The 21,542-nt window shown below is 42.1% G+C and overlaps 1 protein-coding gene across 1 annotated transcript in view; it reads left to right on the top strand.

Moving 5' to 3' along the window:
- Positions 1 to 21,542, top strand: part of SEMA5A (semaphorin 5A) — a 400,911-nt gene that overhangs the window by 290,302 nt on the left and 89,067 nt on the right. Inside the window, exons 9-11 of the mRNA XM_036309681.1 lie at positions 11,802 to 12,087; positions 14,920 to 15,055; positions 20,757 to 20,961. Coding sequence (XP_036165574.1) covers positions 11,802 to 12,087; positions 14,920 to 15,055; positions 20,757 to 20,961 — 627 coding nt within the window. The remainder of the gene's footprint in view (positions 1 to 11,801; positions 12,088 to 14,919; positions 15,056 to 20,756; positions 20,962 to 21,542) is intronic.

Genomic DNA, 21,542 nt, shown 5'->3' with positions numbered 1-21,542 from the left:
TTTCCATTCGGGGATCATAGCAGGCCAACAGATAAGAAGCAGAAATATGAATGATGGTGTTAAATGAAGGGAACATGTATTAGTTGTAAAACCCCCCACCCCCCAAAAAAGATTTGTATGTTTTTAACTAAGTCAGTTCTAAAGATTTAAAAATCTTCCTTTTGCCATCTTATTTGTACTCCTATTTTTAGCTATTATTTATTCAGTCCGTTATCAAAAACAATGCCATCAATTGGATAATGTTTTGCAGGTTTGAAACGTTGAGTTTAAGTGTTTGGTAATGAATCTAACTTTTAAAATTAGATTTCCCCCTGTGCTAAAATCACTCTTAAAGTAAATTTATGTGTTTAGAGAAGTACCTTAACAGCTTTAATGCATTAAAATACTAATTATTAATAACCATTAGTAAATGATTATTGTACTAGTAAGGCAGGATAATAAATGTTTAATGGCTGATGCTTAAAATAGAGAAGCTGTAAAACTTGCCTTTTAAGAAATTGGCAATCAAATTGGGGGAAAAAATAAACCCATGAAAAGGGAAAAAAATGACACTTCTAAATTAATAGTGTGCAAATTGAGTTTGTGGGTTCTGAGGGAACTGTATGCTTGCCATAGAATAAAACCTCAGTGTGAACTTAGAAAAGTTAATTCATCAATTAGCCTTAATAACTCAGTGTGGACTTGTACGCAGACATAATCTCATCAACACTCGGCAGTCTGCTTGTTTTCTTCTCTCTTGGAAATGTTAGCTTTTCTTGGGTTGTCCTGCTGAACCCCATGGCTTTCTCCATTCTCTGAGATTCTGGCCATGACCTCATGTGGAGGCAAAGACACTTGAAATCCACAAGGGTTCTCATGGTAATAGTGTCACTTTTTATGAGCTACTATGCTTTTAGTTAAGGAAACTCTTAATGTAACAATCTCAAATTCTGTTGGTTTGAAATACTTTAATCTTATCTACTCATTAAATAGTCTTTAAAAGATAATGATTAACCTACTAATGATTAAAGGTAATTCATTTGAAGAGAGAAAAATCCCCTCTGTGCTTAATGCCAGGAGAAATTGTTTCTGCTTATGAGGTCATGGGCTTTGTGGAGCAGGCGACAGACCCTGTCCTTCAGTGATCCAGGCATGGCCAGGTCGGGTGACCTTGTTGGGCTCTGTCCTGGGGTTGGTGGGAGCCCTTTAGGCAGAGGCTACGCAGTTCCTTTCCTGAATTGTCTGTGAGGCACTTTCTGGACAGATGACATTTGGTCTAGCGGTAAATTCATCAATGAAAGCAGAGTTCTCAGAACAAGCAAAAACACAGGCAAGTGGGGCTTGGGACTCCACTGTGTTTGTGTAGGAAAGCTTCAGTACCGTATTTATCAAAGAAAAGCAGCTTGGGAAAACCAGAACTAAAATAAGGTTGCATAGTTAGCAGCCAAGTTTTGTATTTTACCAAACAAGCATCGTCGTCATAAGTGGTGGGAGCTTTTTAGTCCTGCAGCTGCAAGTCTAAAGCCTGACACCTAACTCATGGAGGTTAAACTTGCTGAGTGATGAGTCTTAGACCTATAGCATGCTGAGCTACATCCTGTGACATGCAACCCAGCACGATGAGCTGTTTTTTCTAACTTTCAGCCTTTGTCCAACCCCTCAGAGGGCATGGGTAGGTTGTCCATCTTGTCAGGGATGGATGCATTTGAAAATTGTGTTGTAAGCCAAATCTGATTTTCGTCATAGGGTCAGAAAAGATTTTAAATAAATTATCTTCCTGCATACCATCGGCCTGAGCGTGCACCTGTTGGCGTCTCTCTAACCTCCAATTATTACTGCAGGTTCGAGGGGAGTCACATGGCTGTTTATAATTTGCCAGGTGCCTGGGAGACTCCACATACATGCTGTCTAATCCTTCACACAACCTTCCACAGGAGATGGCATCGTCCTTATTTTACAGTTGAGCAAGCTGTGGTTAGAGGGATTAGCCACCTGAAACAGGTCACACTCCTTGAATCCTTTCCCCTCTGTGTGCTCCTGGCCTCCCCTTTGTTTAGTCAGCATCATAGGAACTAATGCTTATTAGTTATTTAACTTCCTAACTCGCCTCTATCACTCTCTCCTTGTGCCTGTGCTTTTATGCCCAAGCTGAGGTGGAAGAGGAAGATAGAAACTTTGGAAATAGTTGAAAGAATTTTCTTATACAAGCTTATACAAGGAGGTGGAATAAACTGGGATTATTCAACCCAAAACAGAAGAGCCTGTGGGCTAATTTAACATAGCCTTTATGGGCACAGATATAAGCGATGCGAAGGCATCGATTCGTGTGGTGCTCTCTGAAAGTAGTGTCCTGCTCTGTCTTGGTCATCCAGCACTGAATGCCTGCAACTTGGGAGCCTCAGCATCCCCTCAGGTCTGTGACGCAGGCTCTATACTTGCCAGTAAGTCATTTGGAATTTCAGTTTGCACATTTCAAAAGAGAATGGATAAATGAGAACTTCCGTCCCCCACCAAGATATTATGAGGCCAAAGGCACCAACCATATATACTAAGTCTTATGGAGACTTGCATCCTACCCCCAAAAAATAAATCCACACAAAGACGACATGCCCCATTACAGAGAATACGATATATTGTGTAGAAATTTACTAGTACTTCTGTAACCACTCAGGAAAATGGCTTCATTCTCACTGCAGCTTCCTTGTGACAGTCCTGGGTGGCTCCTGGCATCCTGGCATGAATATTAATGTTGCTCTTTCCTCTCAAAAGTGTTACAATTTGGCCCATAAATCCTACTGCCATCCTTTTATAAGATAATTCAGTTCTATGTGTTTCAGTAAATTTGTCTCCAGAGTATTCCGTTAAACTTTATTTTTTCTCCGTCAGTGACCTCTCACAATTTTTCATCCACTGCCACATATTGGGCAGTTCATTTTCTGTGTTTTGTCTTCTGTCTTGGCGTGGCCCAGATCCCCTAATAGACAAAGATCAAGCCCACATACAAGTTTACTTATTCTAACTGTATAATGGTGCAGCCCAGTATCTTCTTTCAGATAAATTTTTTTCCTCTTAGTCTTTTAAAAAATTTTTTTTTAAAATATATTTTATTGATTTTTCACAGAGAGGAAGGGAGAGAAATAGAGAGTTAGAAACATCGATGAGAGAGAAACGTCGATCAGCTGCCTCCTGCACATCTCCCACTGGGGATGTGCCCGCAACCAAGGTACATGCCCTTGACCGGAATCGAACCTGGGACCCTTCAGTCCGCAGGCCGACGCTCCATCCCCTGAGCCAAACCGGCTTCCGCTAAAAATACTTTATAGGCATTAAACATTTCTAAAATATTTGAATTCAAGTTAATTTAAATTTTTAATTTCCTAATGAAAAAACTCCCTGAGATTTGAATTATGATTCTACAGGTTAAATTATTAGTTCTTTAAAGAAATGAACCCATGTATTAAAAATATAATCAGGAAAAAATGAACATGGTAATTAGAAACTTTTTAATGTTTGCAAAATGTTCAGAAGTGGTTGTGAAATCACTTATAACTAATTGAGCCGGGAAAAGTGTGATATAGTAGAATCTTACAGGAGAATGGAAGGGCTGCCGGTGCTTTGTGCTTGCACTGGGGTGAGAGAGCAGAATGGACAAGGGTATCTGTGTTCCTTTGAGCTAGAACATTTAGACAAAGAGCCAGTTAATGAACTCCTACAGACATAAAGAGAAGGAGAATTCTGGGTGAGAGCTTTGGGCTCCTAGGATGCGCGCTATGCTTATACAGAGGTGCAGTTCTCATTTAGGGAGACAGCAAGTCTGGGTGGTCCAGTCACTCCTACTCAAATCAGCAAATCCATGTAAATCACTCATTTCAACAGGGCTATTCCCCTTGAAAAGGGAAGGAATCAGATTTCCTGGAACCATGTTTCTAGTCCTTCTGCCAGGGGTCCAGAGAGAGAAGGATTTGGGATCCAAGGCTCACTTTGCTGTGTCAATGACCATAAAGGACATGCTTGGGGTGACCCCTCCCCCCTTTACCTGCCCACCAGCATCACCACCACCACACACACAGGTTTTTGGATCATACAATTTTCTCTAAATCTCTTCTTTATCTCTCCTGTGGCAGTGGAAATTCAAGCTCCTCGCTATGTGTGACTGGGCTGGCCCCCTAACTCCCATCCCATTGATTTCTTCTGTTCCGGGACTGGCTTTGATCCATGCCTGGCTACCCTTTGGGTCTTCTCTCAGGTTGCTCTTTCTCAAGTTCTTTGGCATGGTGGCCCCTTCCCAATCTCATATCTGTCCTTTCCCCAATTCCCGCCTTTCTGATTCTCAAGTTCACCTTTCTCCCTTGGCCCTTGTTATCCTCCTCATCATCATAATTTCTTGTTGGTCTGTGTCTTATTTGTCGGCTCACATTGTCCTTGAGGGCACTGGCCATGTCTGTCACTTTATCATAGAATACCCAGTGCCTCGGACCGTCCGCAGAGTGGGTGGTCAGTGAGCTCCTGGTGACATGGGAACATTCTGTTTGGCATCAAGTCTCTGTCCATAGCACAGCCCCTTCACCTGTTTGGCTCCAGATCTGCTGAATGGAACACTGACCCTCATTTGGCATCTATATAAATAAAAGCCAAGTGACCAGAACGATCGGAATGACCAGTTGCTATGATGCGCATTGTGGTGGCCAACTGGCCCGTTGGAGGCCCTGATGGGCCTCCCCACCCCGATTGGGGATGGGGCCAGCCGGCCAACTGCCCGTGGCCCCTCCCCCTGGCCGGCCTGGCCCTATCAGCCCCCCCAACCCTGATTAGGTGCAGGGTCGCTGGCCAACCTCCCGCATCCCCTCCCCCCCCAATCCCACCTATGCAGGAATTTGTGCACCAGGCCTCTAGTATAGTAAATACTGGTGATGTGTTCACCAATGTCTGTTTATGTTCATATATACATATATATATATATATATATATATATATATATATATACACACACACATATATAAATAATTTATATAGTTATTTATAAATTATTTTATATATTTAAATAAATATATATTCTATATTTTGATGAATAGCAATCAAGTGCCAGGCACTTTGCATGTGTTACCTTTAATTCTCTCAGTGCTACTGCATGTTGTCCATTGTTTCCACCATCCTCAAAAGGAGGAAACTAGGAATTTATGCTGTTAAATAACTTGGCTAAGTTCATACAACCAGTAGGTGGAAGTATTGAGCCATATATTCATACACTTCTATGCTTTATGTCTGTATGTTGTTCACAGACACACACACACACACACACACACACACATGCACACACACACACGTATGTTTGTCTCTATATCTATCCAGTACTAGAAATATTAGGGAAAGAACTTAAATACATTAATGGCTTTTAAACCACATTAACACATTGTAATTCATGTAATTGAATTTTAGTTTAATTATCCCCTCATCATAGATACCTAGATGAAATTAGGTTTACTTTGTTAGCCTCTGCAGTACATTTTCATGTAGCTGTGACAAGGGACGCAAGGTGCACAATAGGACAGGGTCTGAACTTTAGACATATATAGATGGAATGATTTGATAGTAATTGACACCAAAACATTAGAGAACAGAAAGTCACTGGCTAACTGTGAGTCACGTGTAGAGATAGTTTCCATTAACTCTGTTTCTTTTGGTGACATAGCTTGCTATTTTAAAAACTCAGCATGTGTGGCTGTATTTATGTTCCTTAATTTCTGATCACCTTTAAGTTTTGTATATGCATGTTTATTATTATGGGAAGTTCTACTAAATAAAAATTGTTAAAAGGGGAATTGAGAGTAAACCATGAAATAATAATTATAGCCACCATTCATTAGAATTTTACTAGTCATCTTTTTAATCCCTATAGCAAATTAGATCTTCTATGCCCTGGATCATTATACAGTGTGAAGGAGCATTCTGGATGTCAGTGGTCCAGCCCGGGGTTTCAGGCTGGGGTGGGTGGAGCCACAACCTGCACAGGCCGCATGCCAGGCATTGACCAACCTGCCTTTGGAAAGCATATCACAAGATGGCCTTTGTTTGCAAAAGAATTTACAATAGATTTTGATTCCAGTAAGATTTCTGTAGAGTTGGAAAACTGGAATTCCTTTTTGTCTTTAATATCCATTCTCATCAATGTAGACAAATAGGTCTCTATCAAGAGTCTACCAGTGACCTGGGCAGGCCTGCCATTGAACCATTGGACCTGGTGCACCCCCAGGCTGATGCTGTGGGCATTGGAACGGAAAGAATCCTATACAATAAGAGAGGAATATGCTAATTAGCCATTACACGAGACATACGACCAAGTACGTCACAACCAGATCACGGATCAGTGGGAAGATGGGCCAGTGAGGTTCAAGCAGGCTGCTGAGAGCTACAGGAGGGGGCAGGGCAGCAAGCTATGAGACAGGGAGAGGGAGGGGGAGGGGGAGCTACAGGAGGGCGGGGAAGCAGGCAGAGAGCTACAGGAGGGCGGCAGCAACCTACTGGCGCACGGATTCGTGAGCAGGGCTACTAGTCCTATATAATAAAAGGGTAATATGCAAATTGACCCTAATGGTGAAACCACCAGTTGCTATGACACACACTGACCACCAGGGGGAAGACGCTCAATGCAGGAGCTTCCCCTTGGTGTTCAGTGTGCTTCCACAGGGGGAGCACTGCTCAGCCAGAAGCCGGCTCATGGCTGGTCAGCAGAGTGGCGGTGGCAGGAGCCTTTCCCGCCTCCACAGCAGCGCTAAGGATGTCCGACTAAAGCAGTGGTTCTCAACCTTCTGGCCCTTTAAATACAGTTCCTCATGTTGTGACCCAACCATAAAATTATTTTCGTTGCTACTTCATAACTGTAATGTTGCTACTGTTATGAATCATAATGTAAATATCTGATATGCAGGATGGTCTTAGGCGACCCCTGTGAAAGGGTCGTTCTACTGCCAAAGGGGTCGCGACACATAGGTTGAGAACCGCTGGACTAAAGGCTTAGGCCCGCTCCCCGGAGGCTGCCAGAGGGATGTCTGACTTCCATTTTAGGCCTAAGCCATCAGTCAGACATCCCCTGAGGGTTCCCAGACTGCAAAAGGGCACAGGCTGGGCTGAGGGACCCTCATCCCCCAAGTGCATGAATTTTCATGCATTGGGCCTCTAGTATAGAATAAAAGGGTGCACTTGGATATTCAGCATCTGCTGGTTTTACGTGGTCAAAATCTTCTCAACAATGTTGATGCTTTGGTTTTTCCCACGTTCACTTATATAGTGGCTCTTCTGTCAGTATTCATTTCTACTTGGTTACTCTTATGTAAGTAAAGGTGTGAAATCAAAGTTCTTGTATCATGAAACATGATTCATATGATAACATGATATATTTAGCATAATACTGTAACCATCACTCGACATGTTTTACAAACATCAGATTAAACAGCTTTGTGCATATATTTATAATAAGCTGGCATATACTCATGTTTGTTTTTATTTTGAATTAGCAGCACACCTCTTATTCCTTTGTAGTTCTAATAATAACAATAATGAATAAAGGACCCCTCTGATCTGTCATTCATGCAGTGACATTCCTTGTAGATAATCGCTCAGTGCCTGATTTATGACTTGTTTAGTTCACTCAGGAGTGACAGATACTGGTTGGTGGTGAATTGCATTTTAACCAGAGACAGAGCTTGAATAATGCAAGAGAAACAATGTGCATCTTATTATCCTGCCTGATGAGACACAAACATCCCCTACCTCCAGATTTATATCTGTAACTGCAAGAGACACTTGGCTGCCTGTTGAACAATTATTCCTGCTTTTTTGCTGTCTTTGGAAAAGCAATAGGATGTGGGCTGAGTTTCAAAAGATTCTGCTTTCCAAGACATGGAGCTGCCTGACTTTGCAGCAGGTCACTCAGTCAGCGAGCTGCCAGCATCCAGAAGGACCACTGCAGGATGGCAGGGTGTGTGTCCACATGTAGTTCAGCCCCTAAAATGACCTGTGCGGTGAACTAAGCATACACTGCACACCAAACACACTCTCTCCCCTGTTTTCTCAGCAGGAGATTGTGTTTGAGCATGTCTATGTAAAATGTGCTTTGTCACCTTGTAAAATTGGTTCAGGGTAGTTCGGAGAGAGATGAGGGATTCTCTGTGGAAAGAGGAAGCTGTGGGCCAGTCTGCTTCACATGACTGTATCCTCCTGACATGAGAATCCTGACTGGGATGGTATAGTGAAGTGGACATGGAGCATGACATGGACTCCCTGACAGTCACCCCTGGGCACCCTGGGGCTACGGTAGGCGCCATGTGGAAAGCCATCTCTGGGGTTGGGGCGATCACTTCCCAATGAGATTCTTGTTTATAAGCCCTTGCTTGGATTGTTGGTGTCTTCTTCCCACTTTTTCTTCTTTCTGTGTTGTTCCCCATGTTTCTATTAGCTGCTGAGTCAGGTTTCATCTGGACATTTATCCCATCTAGTTGGTTGTGAAACCCTCTTCTTCTTAACCCTGTGTCAGCCTGCTCCGCACTTGGGTTTCTAAAGCATTGTTTAGCATTCCAAATCCTCTTCGTGAATATTGTTAACATAATGAATTGTTCTTGTGCAGCCCTTTATGTTTTTGAGTATAGGGTAAAGATAAGTGTATAGGCATGAGGTCAGACTCTCTGGATTCAGGACATCACCTCTGCCCTGCCCCCCATTGCTATTTGTATGAACTTGGACAGATTATTAAACCTCTGGGCTTTAGTGTCTTCATCTATGAAACAGGGAGAATGGTCCAGAATTTACCTCTATGATTCCTGTGAGTTTAATGAGCATATGAATGGGAGCTCTGAGCTCAGAGCCTGGCAGGGCAGCAGTGACACACCACAAATATTGTTAAATCATAGACCTGACCTTGAGCTGGAAGATACCATGACCAATCCCTTTATCTTTGTAGCTTTTCACTTTCCTACATACCAGAGATATTTACTGTGTAGTTTTCATGCTACTTGTCCCCAGGTTAGTAGCAGAAGACAGTGGTTGGGAGAGTGTATGATATAGCTTGTGGTCTCTGCTTCATGCCATATCCACATGTACTGGTTACTGTCATTCTGAGCTAGACATATCTAGTCTTGGACCATCTTTCTTTGCTTTCTCTTTTTTAGATAAGGTTTGTTGTTGTTATTGAAGATGATGATGGCTTTTTGTTTGTGTTTCGTGCAATGATCAAATTGTAGCCTGGTTATAGGAGCCTGAGTGCAGGAACTCTTCTGAAATGATTTAGCCTATTATTTCCTTTATGAGACAAATATAATTTGTACTTGTTCTGTATCTTAGCTTTGGGGATCTGCTTCAGAGGTACTTCTGTTTTGGAAACTCATAGTGAACATGGTTTCAAAATTTCCCCCAACATTTTGCTTTATGTGCCAACAAACACCAGTCAGAGGTATACAGCCTCCTGTTTTGTGAGCCTCTCTCCAGGACATAAAGGCATGTTGTAACAGTAAATATATATATTTTAAATATCCAGGTTTAAAGCAACAGTTATCTAATAGTATGTTTGGCAGTATATAGGATGTCCCAAAATTGATGCAAGATTTGAATTTTGCGTGAGCATTAACAACATCAACAACAAAAAATAAAAGCCTAATTTTACTTGGTTTATTGAATCAGATTCTAATATCTGTTGCCCTTTGATTTCAATCCCTTCAATTTGATAAGCATTACCAAGTACCAATTATGGCCCAGGAGCAGGGACAATGAAGACTGATGAAGACCACAGCTTTGTGCATGTGCCAGCAAAGCTGTGGAGGCCATTTACCCGATGTGCTATTCCATACATAACCCTATACTGTATACTTTATGAATCAATAAAAAATTTACAATTTTTAATTATAAACCCGTGTTTTCTATCAAATTACTCTTTGCGTGACTTTTGGGACACCCTATATAAGTTAAAATCATTTCTTATAGATTTCTCTTTGTATTACTTGCTATTCTTAAGTGACTTAAGAAAAACATAATGGACTGAAGAGAAAAGCACATTACATATGCAATTTAGATTATTTGCTGCACTTTTAGAATGTAAAATTTAATTAAATTTAAATACTTTGTGAGGACAGAGAATGTATGCCTTGATTGAAAACTAGCTACAGTCCTTCTGGAGAGCATAGTGGAGTGCTCAGTGCCACCTTCACGATAGCCTCTGAATCAGTGCCTACATTTCAGATCTGAGGTGAGCCTGTTGTGTGTCTTACTCTGACCATTATTGGGTCCATATTTGTAGTTGTCCTGCCAATAACATACCTATTGGTGCAATCTGACAAAGTCCAAGGCCAATTGAATTTCCCCCCAAAACTAATTGTCCCTGAAATGTGTTCTTGTGGATAGTAGTGGTCTGTAACTTTCCATTAATTTTGAACACCAGAAGTTACTGCTATACTAGAGGCCCGGTGCACAAAATTCATGCATGGCTAGGGTCCCTAGACCTGGTCGGGGATCAGGGTTGATCAGGGCCAATCGGGGCCTTCCAGCTGCTGGCTGGGGCCTCCCTTCCCTGGCTGCCGGCTGCCGGCCGGGGCCTTCCTTCATTCTGTGCCACCCCCTGGTGGTCAGTGCATGTCATAGCGAATGATCAAACTACTAGTCTCCCAGTTGAACTCCCGCCGGGACAATTTGCATATTAGGCTTTTAGATATATAGATTATTTTAATTGCATCATAAAATTCAAACACTTGATGATTGAATGAAAAATTCTTAGCAAGTGGGAAAATAAGAATCAAACCTGTTTATTGGAGGTTTTTAAGATGATTATTGGGGCATTTCTGTGTCTGAGAGGGTATCATCTGTATTATTGATAGGCTTAAACACGGAGCTATGAAGACGCACTTTCAATGTTGTATGTAAAAACTTAGTGGATACTCTATATAATTCCTAAAGGTTTTGTCATACTTCTGTCATTTCAAAATCCCTATTTTTAAGCTAATTATGAGACCAAAAAGGTGTGGCCAGTGACTCTGTCTCAGTGCACTGCATTTCTCTAAATGGATGCACCAGCAATTCAGAAAAAGAAAACAAGGGTTAATCCTCACAGTTGTGTGGTTACCATAGTGATGGGAATTGCTAAAGCTAATTCAGGACATAACCTTACAGTCTCAGTTATTGCTTCGGTTTTCAAAAGTGAAAAACATTTTTAAAGTCCTTATTAAAAGCATACAAATTATGTCTGGCACACGTGTGTATTTTAGTAAAATTCAAGAATTTCATTGTCTTATTATACAAAAATGATATTAGCCATCTATACAGGGTGGGGCAAATTTTGGTTTACAGTTGTTTGTATGGAAAGTAATAAAATAATAAATAATAATACAGGAATAAGCTCTGTGTTTCATGTATTCACAACTGTAAACCTACTTTTGCCTCACCCTGTATTCTGAATCACATTTCATCTTTTTAACCTTATTTCCTCTCTCTTTCTGAAGATTATGTAAGATTATATACTTTTGTATTATCTACAAATACAGGAATAGGTAGGTTATTTCTTTAAAGTATACTGCCCATTCGGTATTACTGTCATGTTCGTTTGACCCTGCATTAATTCAGGAAGCTCACCTGTGGAATTATTAATGGTCATTTCTTATCATGTAGAACCTGTGTACAGAGTTCCACCCAGAAGCACAGAGCAGTAAGATGCTCATAGGGCCCCCCATTCATCCTATAAGATGTTTACACAAAACCAAGCCTCCTGGGAAGAAATAATGAGCAGGCAAGACCTAAAGAAATAGTGTATTGATGTTGAGACTTTTCTTTTTTCCCATTATTTCCAGAACCAAACTTCGTGTCATCTTATGCCATCGGGAATTTCACCTACTTCTTTTTCCGAGAAAACGCTGTGGAGCATGACTGTGGGAAGACCGTGTTCTCCAGAGCTGCCCGGGTCTGCAAGAATGATGTTGGGGGGCGGTTCCTGCTGGAGGACACCTGGACCACCTTCATGAAGGCCCGCCTGAACTGCTCCCGCCCCGGGGAGGTGCCCTTCTACTACAATGAGCTGCAGGGCACCTTCTTCCTGCCTGAGCTGGATTTGATCTACGGCATCTTTACCACTAATGTGTACGTAACTGGAAATAATTGCTTTCCCTGCTCTTCTACTCATTCTGAACGAGTCTATTGTTCTTTGACCTTTGTGGTTAAAACATTGCTTTAAAAAGAAATCTTTCTTATTTTACTGGGATAACAGCCAAACATTTTTTTGTTAGTATGAATTAAATGTTGTGCTAAGATCTGTGACTTCTGAGACTGGTATTAGGGAAATACAGCTAATCCAAAGGTTTTGCTCTATCCTTATTGTAATAGTAGCATCCAATTGTTCTGCTCTAAATTTCTCCTTTCCGACTTGCCAGTGTGTTCTTAGTACTTTAGGAAGTGCTGGTATGTATTAGATGTGTGTGTATGTTTTTCTGTTTGCATGTTATGTATTTGTCATAATGAAAGCACTGTTGTCTGGAAAGTCTGGTCGTTGAGATAATGTAACTCTTGACTAAACCGCGGCTCATGTAGGAAATGCACATTCTTACTTTCCCAGAGTTGATTTGAAGCCACTGTTCTAGAAGATGGCTATCCTAGGCATTTCTAAAATGATGGTTATGCTTTTAAAAATACTTTTGAAAAAATAGCATTTCTTTTTCTTTTGTGGGGAGATACTCTTAGCTTCAGAACTGACACTGTTTGGACTAGATGAAGTGTATGAAGTTTCTGATCTTTCAATTCACCCTAATCTGGTGGACTGGAGCACAACCCCATTCTCAGCTGATGTGCTGTGATAAGACTCAACAAGTTCACACCCAAGCCCAGGCATCACAGATCACACTGCCACTGGCCTCCATCCTTCTCACTGTTGGCAGTGAGCAGGAGGATTCCACAGCCTGGATTCTGTTTGGATCACCTTTGAAATTTTAAACTGTTAACCTAACAGTTTGTACAATATCCCAATATTTATAGCCAACATAAAGGTTCTGAATCAGGACGGGTTGAAAGTGCTGATAAATGGGGTGGGATGACCAGCCATCTGGGTTTGTCTGGAATTGTCCTGATTTTGGAGTTGGGGAGAGCCCTGCATCCCGGAAAACCTCTCAGTTCTCAGTAATCTGGAATAGTCCATCCCCCTATGACATCTCTTGGGCCTCTAAGTCTTTTTACTTTTTCATCTCTTCTGCCCATGAATCTGCATTTTACTTTTCTGTTGATCTTTCCCTCCTGATCTTTCCACTGCTGAGCTGAAGTGTTAGCATCCACTTGATAAAAGCATTGACTCCATGAAGCAACTTCATTCTGACATGAAGTGAGAAAAATAAGACTACAATGAATGACTCCCTACTCAACACCACCCTGCCATGAACATCTTTATTGTAAATCTGGCTTTCAACCCCAGAGGTTATTTTCCTCCGTGATAAGTTTCTTTTAAAAAATCAATTTATAGTTTCTGAAGTTGATTTGCTTTCCAAAACCTTTTTAAAGAAATAGTGTAGGCTGCACAAGATGAATGTTCTGTTGTTCCATTGACATCAATTTTATACACAATGGGAACTTGGCTTCGTTAGCTGTTCATCCCCCTAGCTCTGGGCTCAAATGAACAATTTAAAAAGTTAGATATGTACTATGCCTAGGCCATTCCAAGATGGTAAGTGATCAATATAGGTACTCACAAAAATAAGTTTCAGACTATTATTTGTTTTGTGTTATAAACACCCATCATGTTGGAAATCAGCCGATATATAGCTTCTATACTAGCAGAGGCAGAATTTCTAGATCTTTCCTTTATCTATCGAATATTTATTCTCACTGGGTCTTGGGAACAACTTTCCAATATATCATCTATAACCCCACAGTGCATCCCACTTTTCCTCCCTCTTTACGTCTCAGCCTTGATATTACCCTCATTCAGTAGCTGGGTGCCTTTGGGCAGGTGTGTCAGCCTAACTGCCCAGTTTTTCTTGTTAGTAACTGTCCCTTATCTTAGGACAACTAAGTGAATTAGAATTGGTAAAGGCTCTCAAATGGTGTCTGGTAACTAGTCTGTGTATGTCAAACAAACCAAATGGAAGGAAGGCAGATATTTCTGTTGTGGAGTTCCTCTGGAATTTCTTTTGATTCAGAAAAAATAATTGATAAGTTGACTTATATTGGTTAAGACTCTTAACAAGAAAATTTAAAACCAAAGCTGAGCTCAAATGCAGATCTATTTAGCCAAAAACTATCTTGTTGTTTCCTTGCTAGTAGAAGGTCATGAATTTCTGAGGGCCAGCAGGTATGCATCTCTGCAGAGCTTGTAGTCTAAGTTATGGCTTCAAGATATCAGTGTATTCTCAAATTTTTTCTCTCTGGCCCTTTTTAAATTATTAACAAATACATGAAGGGTGCCTATCAGGAACTTTCTGCAAAATGCTTTTAGTTGATTCTTTTTACAAGGTTTACAAATAAACACAAATGTTTGGGGGTTAAAAAAAAAAAGAAGCACTGGCTTGGCCCACTGCCCGCTAAAGTCACCAGATAACCAGGGGGAAGGGGCCATGCTAGATGCTGGGAGGCGCCTCCACTGGCAGAGAATATAGTCTTTTTCCTCCAGAATTTAAAAGGCATAACATAGAGCTCTTCAAAATCCTTGTCACTCGGTTGTGGCTGAGTGAATTAATCCTACCCGGCAGGATTACAAGTGCCATAACTGCTAAATAACCCTGTTTATATGCTGAAATGTTTGATCTTCCACAAAGAAATAACAGAGTGCACCATTATGGCCCCCACTTCATCCTGGGGGTGTGTAAGAGGCTGGGACCTTGAGATTCTCTAGAAGGTATGTCCCCTGGGCGGTGACCTAGCGTCTTCTGGAAGACAGTGGTTTCTGCGGGACTTTCTGACCTTCCTCTTCTTGCTCTTCCTCGGTCCCAGGAACAGCATCGCTGCGTCGGCCGTGTGCGTCTTCAACCTGAGCGCCATCTCACAGGCCTTTAACGGGCCCTTCAAGTACCAGGAGAACTCACGCTCCGCCTGGCTGCCGTATCCCAACCCCAACCCCAACTTCCAGGTAATTTCAGGGGGCATTGGGGTACTCAATCAATCATCACCCTTAAAAGTGTGCCGAAACCTTGTAGAGACGGCTGGGACAATTTAAACGCCTGGTGGAGCACAGGCATCTGTGAGCTCCCCTGGCCCCTCCTGGACAGTCCCACACTGGGCTTGGCTCATGTGAATGGACTGAGCCTGTTGTCAACTGAGCCTTTTGTCAATATGAGGAGCCTAGACCAAAAAGGGCCTTTTGTGGACTGTGATGCCTCAGGCTGGACTGGAAAAGGGCATCATAATGCAGCAGTTGGGAGACCAAGCCCTAATTAGTGCTAATGATGGTGGACTCTGCCCCGAAGCTCTGATCCCTAATAATTGATGCTCCTATGAATGGGTTCCAGGGCACAGCCGTGGAGATGCACAAACAGAATTGGAGCTCTCATTGCTGAATGTGGTGAGATTTCCTTTTTGGTAAATGGGATGGCATGGGGCAGCTGCGGGGAAAGGAGAGCAGATGGAGGCCATTCATTCATAAATCTTAAAATTACAGGGCGTTCAACTGGTAAGAGGCTCTGCATGCCATTCAGTGCAGCTCCAATGTGCAGAGATTGAGACCCAAAGAGATTCAGATTTACTCTGGTTTGGTTGGCCAGCAGGTACATGAGTTTGCTGGGCTGCCAAAACAAAATACCACAGACTAGGTGGCTTGACCAAAAGAAGGTTTTTTCTCAAAGTTTGGAGGCTGAAAGTCTGTGATCGAGGTTCTGGCCAATTCTGTTTCTGGGCAGAGCTGTCTGCCTGGCCTGTAGATGGCCACCTTCTCACTGTGTCCTCCTGTGGCCTTTCCTCCGTGCACCTTGAGAGACACTGAACCTATGGGATCAGGGCCCACACTTATGACCTCATGAACCTTAATTACCTCCTTAGAGGCTCCATCTCCAATGACAGGCACTCCAAGGATAGGGCTTCAACGTAAGAATATGGGGGAGACATAGACATTTAGATCATAATAGTAGGCTTCCCTTGAGGCAGTGACGGTGAACCTTTTGAGCTCGGCGTGTCAGCATTTTAAAAAACCGTAACTTAACTCTGGTGCCGTGTCACATATAGAAATTTTTGATATTTGAAACCATAGTAAAACAAAGATTTATATTTTTGATAAAAATTATCTTATATATTTAAATGCCATTTAACAAAGAAAAATCAACCAAAAAAATGAGTTCGCGTGTCACCTCTAACACGCGTGCCATAGGTTCGCCATCACTGCCTTGAGGGCTTCTCTTTTGACAGAAATAGTCATAGGATCCTCCTCCTTCCCATGGGTGTGTGTTTAGTACCACCCAGTTCGAGAAGGCGCTCAGTGCCTCGCTGCATCATGTTACATGCTGGCAGAAACACTCTGACCCTTAACAACATCTCCAGGGTGACAATCCTGCCAAGGACACTGGGGTTAGTGACTGAGCTGGGGTCCCAGCTCAGGTCCTTCAATGCCAAGCCCAAACCTTTGCCTACTAAAGGACCATTAGTTATCCTAATTAATCAGTCCCGTATCCAGGCCTCCGAATTCTGGTTGGTTGATCATCCCCACGCATACAACCTTTGCCTTTGAGAAAACTGGAGGTATGGAAACGTTCAATTGTTTTACACCTTACTTCAAATTCGGCGGAGATTGTTCAATTCTAATTTAATTGCTTTGAAAAAGTTGGGGTTTTTTTTACATTTTTAAAAAAGAATGGGATTGAGAATAAAAAGGGTGGTTATACGTCCTCTTCACCATTGTTTTCTTTACTTAGACAATATACTTAGGATCTTTCATATCATACTTTCATCAATAAAATGAGGAAAGAGTGATACAACTATGCAGGCATACATATTTTAACAGTAAATATTTATGATATCAATTAATGTGCATTGCTTACTGCATAATTTACATGATGAAGATGACTCTTAGGGACCATTTATTGGGTGCCTCCTCAGTGTCACATGTTGCAAATGCTTTATAAACTTTGTCTTATTTTCTCCTCTCAGCAACTCTGTAAGGTGGGCATCTGTATCCACACTTTACACATCAGGTAATTGAGGGATCAGGTTTACATTTATTATCCTAGGCTTGCTAATGAGAAAGTTCAGTGCTGGACAGAAAAAGTCCTATTTTGGGTCAGATGAGCTAACAAGGGGAACCAAACCTGCAGTAGTCACTTTTCCTGATGACATACATGCTTTATATAATTATTAACTCAACACTGACTCTTGGCTTCTTTGTTGAGTCTCTGTACGTAAATCACACCCATGTCCAGATGAAATGTAACTATTTAAGAAGGCCCTTTGTAAAATCCAGAAGGTGAAATAAACCATTCCCTTTAATAGAGACCATTGCAAAATCCTGAAGGTTAGAAATGTTTAACAAAGATGCTCACTATATTTAGAATATACTTTTAATTCCTGATGCTAGTATTGCAAAAGTCTTCCCAAAGAACAGACTTAATAAACTCTGGGAAGCCTTACCGCCTCCAGGCAAGGGGTAACTTTTAGCTCCTTTATCTGGATATATTTGTAGCCCAGGAATATCTGCTCCCTGCCTGAGGCCACGGACATGCGGTTTTATACAGCCAGTGCACACTGAAGGGCTTACATTTATGAGATGGCAGTAGGTCCCATCTGCAGTTTAATAAATGAAACTGTGGACACTGGGCTCTCACTTTAGGCAGGAAGCTCGCTCAGCCGAGTTTTTCTTCTTTGGGTGGCATTTAAGATTTGTGGGAAAGTAAAGTTAACGCATTAGGGTGGTTCTTACTATAGCTCCTAGGACAGACATGTTCCAGGTGTTCTCTTTAGGCTCACCTTGTTTGAAACCACGCTAGCTTAGGCTTTCTTACTGACATTTCTGAGATTCTCTACACTGACATAAAGTGGAATAGGTTTTGAACTAAGTCCCCCTCCACTAGTCATGTATAAAGGGCTTTATGTTTGTAATAACCAACGGTGAGAAGTGGTTAGCTTTTTTATTTATGTTTTTATTCTTGTTTGCCTACCAACATTTGGAATTTTATGTGGTACTTACATACTAGAAGTAGCTATTAATTAGAGAAGCAGAAAGATGTTTCAAGTTCAGGAAGAAGTATGGGTTAGGAGAACAGTGCATAGTCTTTCAAGATTTAATACAGAAATCTCAATTGAAAAGGATGAAGAAGCAACAACTATTTATTTATCAATTGCACTAGAAACCACTATAGGTGGTGCTGCGAAACCCTGCCCTGTGTGAGGCCGCTGTCCCGTCATCCAGACCCACTTCCTTACAGAAAACATCCAGACCCAGTGGTACCCAGCTGTGGCGTACAGACTGGACTCTTCTGGGCAGTTTTCATTAGCCACGATCAGAAATGATGGAGCTGAAATGCACAGCACACCTGCCCTGGTGGCCAAGCAGATGAGGACTGAAAGTCTAGCCCTCTAAATCACAGGGTTGTTTCCTCTGGCAACCAGCCCACATCCTTAGATGCTATCCAAAAATCACCTCATTAACATACCAAAAGATGCCTTTATCCCTCTCATCACTTAGGAAATTCCTAGGGTTTTAGGAGCTCTGTGCCAGAGACAGGAAGAAGACCAAATGTATTATTCTTATTAGAAATCACAGTATCACAAGGCGATGACTTAAGTAAGATATGAGGTCCGGGAGGAACAACAAGGGGTGGTTGGTGACCCTGCTACACAGTGCTAGCCCAGACACCACCAGGTCTCCCAGATCTCCTGATTCCTCATGAGCAGTGAGAGCTCCTCAAATTCATTGTCCAGATTTTTATGATGACAATCTTTAGAAAACACTGTACATACAAAACAAAACCTATGTGCAAAACCTCACCCAACAGGCAGGTTAATTAAGTACTGCCATTGATTTAAGGAAGAGTAAACACCAAACATAAAGTCACTCTCAGGACTAGAACTCCCCTGGATAGACTTCTGGCCACATCAGGTAGAGCTGTCTTTCATTTTGCAACACATTAGTTAACAGGTAATGGCCCTGTCCTTCAAGTGTTACTACTATATGTGATGTTTATGTGAAATCTCCTAGCACAGTCCCCCCTGGCTGAAAATCAACTGCTAGCGTATTCACCCATTGATTCCTTCCTTCCTTTATTTATTCATTCATTTCCCTCTGGCCAGTGCAGCTCAACGGACCATAGAATTGCTGTTCTGCTACAAGACAAATGCATTGACCAGTTACTGTGCCAGGCATACCGTCTCATGCCTTGGCATTTACAAGCACTTGCAATTAATTCACAAATGCTCTACACTGGTTATCTCAGTCGGTTTCACAGAACCTGTAAAGTGAGCACAGTGTTTTTCAAGCAACTTTATAGGCAGATGCAGAGGCTGGGAAGCAATGTATCACCTGAGACCACATGGCTCTGTGGTGGCCAAGCTGAGCCCTTCACCTGACCGCATGTGGTCCTGTTGCCTGGCATGTGAGGTGCCCCGCAAGGATGTGCCTTTAAATGAAGCATTGGACCAGACTCAAAATCTATTTCATTCCAAGATTCTCTAATTCTACAATCAGCTATTGTTTTATGGCATGTAGGACATTTTTATCAAGAGCGACATAAATATGGTTTTTAAAAAGCAATTTCCATCTTACCTGTTATTAAACCAGGTATTAGAAATGGCACGTTATAAAGGGTAGTTTCAGATGGTATGGACAGGGAAGTTTATTTTTATCAAACCGACTTATATGAAGTTCTGACAAGGATCAGCCTTTATTGGAACTAGGATTTAAAGTTTATGAAAGGAATGAGAAAGGTCGGTGGTAATTTTCTAATTCTGTGCTCTGTCCCAGGAAAGCTTTGCTTTCTTTTCTATTCCTCTTTTTCATCTCCTCCTTGCCAAAGAACATCCTACGTAATACCTGCCAGACTCTGCAAAACCCAGCTCTGAATTTAATTCTCAGCAATTTCTAGGCCGATCCTCCCCCCCAACCCCCACCACACACACACAACTGCCTATTCTAGATTCATCATTATATATTTTCTCTGTCTGAAAACATCTTTCCTTACTTCCTTCTTCTTTCCCTTCTTTCACACTTTTCTCTCTCCCCACCACCCTCCCTCCTTCCCTTTTTAAAGACAATCTCGTTATTCCCTCTCTTTCTGTAAATTTGCCATGTTATTTCTCATCTTGTTTCAAAAAGCTTGGAAGATGAGTGCAAAGCAATGAAGCCAGCACAGTGTTCCTGTTGCCCAGGAGAAAGATATTAAAATGGCCTAATTCTATCTCCATGGAATCCGTATCTTGCTTATGGACCCACTGCTCCAATAAGAAAACTAATAAATCCGTGTGCTGTATTTGATTGCTGCATTTTCAATTTGTGTACCTGATTGTCAGACAGATATAAGAGTGTGCATTTAGTCAGACAGCTCCCACATGACTCAGCCGGCAATGTGGATTCTTATGCACACGCTGTTCAAATTAAAGTTAGCAATGGCTTCCACTTCGTTTATTCTTTTTAACTTCTTTTCATCCATTTATGATAAAGTGGAGAGACTCTTCAAATATAAATTCAAATCTAAAATGAGAGTGACACTAGGGTGGGGACTTTGAGGACAATGGAGAAGCGGGCATGTTTGCACAGTTCAGTTATTCAGTTTCGGAGTCAGTCTTCAGCCAGGTGGCCAGGATCACTGGGTTCCAGGTGGCTGGCTCCAGCAATAGCCTGTCGTCCCTTGCAGTGTGGCACGGTGGACCAGGGAATGTACGTGAGCCTGACAGAAAGGAACCTGCAGGATGCTCAGAAGTTCATCCTGATGCATGAGGTGGTGCAGCCCGTGACTGCAGTGCCGTCCTTCATGGAGGACAACAGCCGCTTTTCCCACATAGCCGTTGACCTGGTTCAGGGCAGGGATGCCCTCATCCACACCATCTACTTGGCCACAGGTAAGTGCTCTCCCTTATCTTCCTCCCTCATCCTCTGTGCTTCCTTTGAGAAATCTTCATTTCTCTCTCTCTCTCTCTCTCTCTCTCTCTCTCTCTCTCTCTCTCTCTCTCTCTACTATATTAGTCATCATTTTAATTGGAGAAACAGTGTCCTATTTCTTAACTATTGTTCTTTAACTTAAAAGAAGCCTTCTTGGGGCAAGTGTAATTGGGATAACTTAAGATGACAGAATTTTTTAGAGGACATTACTGAGTGAAATATTATCCTAGAAACTTCCATCCTCATGGGGACAGCCAATAAGGAGACCACTATTAAGGAAAAGGTGAGAGAGATGATGACAAGTTTAGCCAGTGGGTGTGTATACAGCGATGTGGTAGTGAGAGCTAGGGAAGCTCCTGTAGTAGCTGCTGGGGGGTGGCTTCTCCCAGGAGGTGACATTTAAACTGAGAGCTGACTGAGGAGGAGGAGCTGGCCTTGCAGGTGCCAGATGCAGGAGTGGTCAGCTGTGGGCAGGGATGTGGCCATCAGATCACCAGAGGAGGCCACTGGTGCCTCTGAGGTCATTCTGAGGGAGGGCTGG

Source organism: Myotis myotis, unplaced genomic scaffold (genome assembly GCF_014108235.1).
Source record: "Myotis myotis isolate mMyoMyo1 unplaced genomic scaffold, mMyoMyo1.p scaffold_m19_p_5, whole genome shotgun sequence".
In the NCBI taxonomy this organism is placed as follows: Eukaryota; Metazoa; Chordata; class Mammalia; order Chiroptera; family Vespertilionidae; genus Myotis; species Myotis myotis.
The sequence above is the reverse complement of the archived record's forward strand: the minus strand, read 5'-3'. Positions and strand labels throughout refer to the sequence as shown.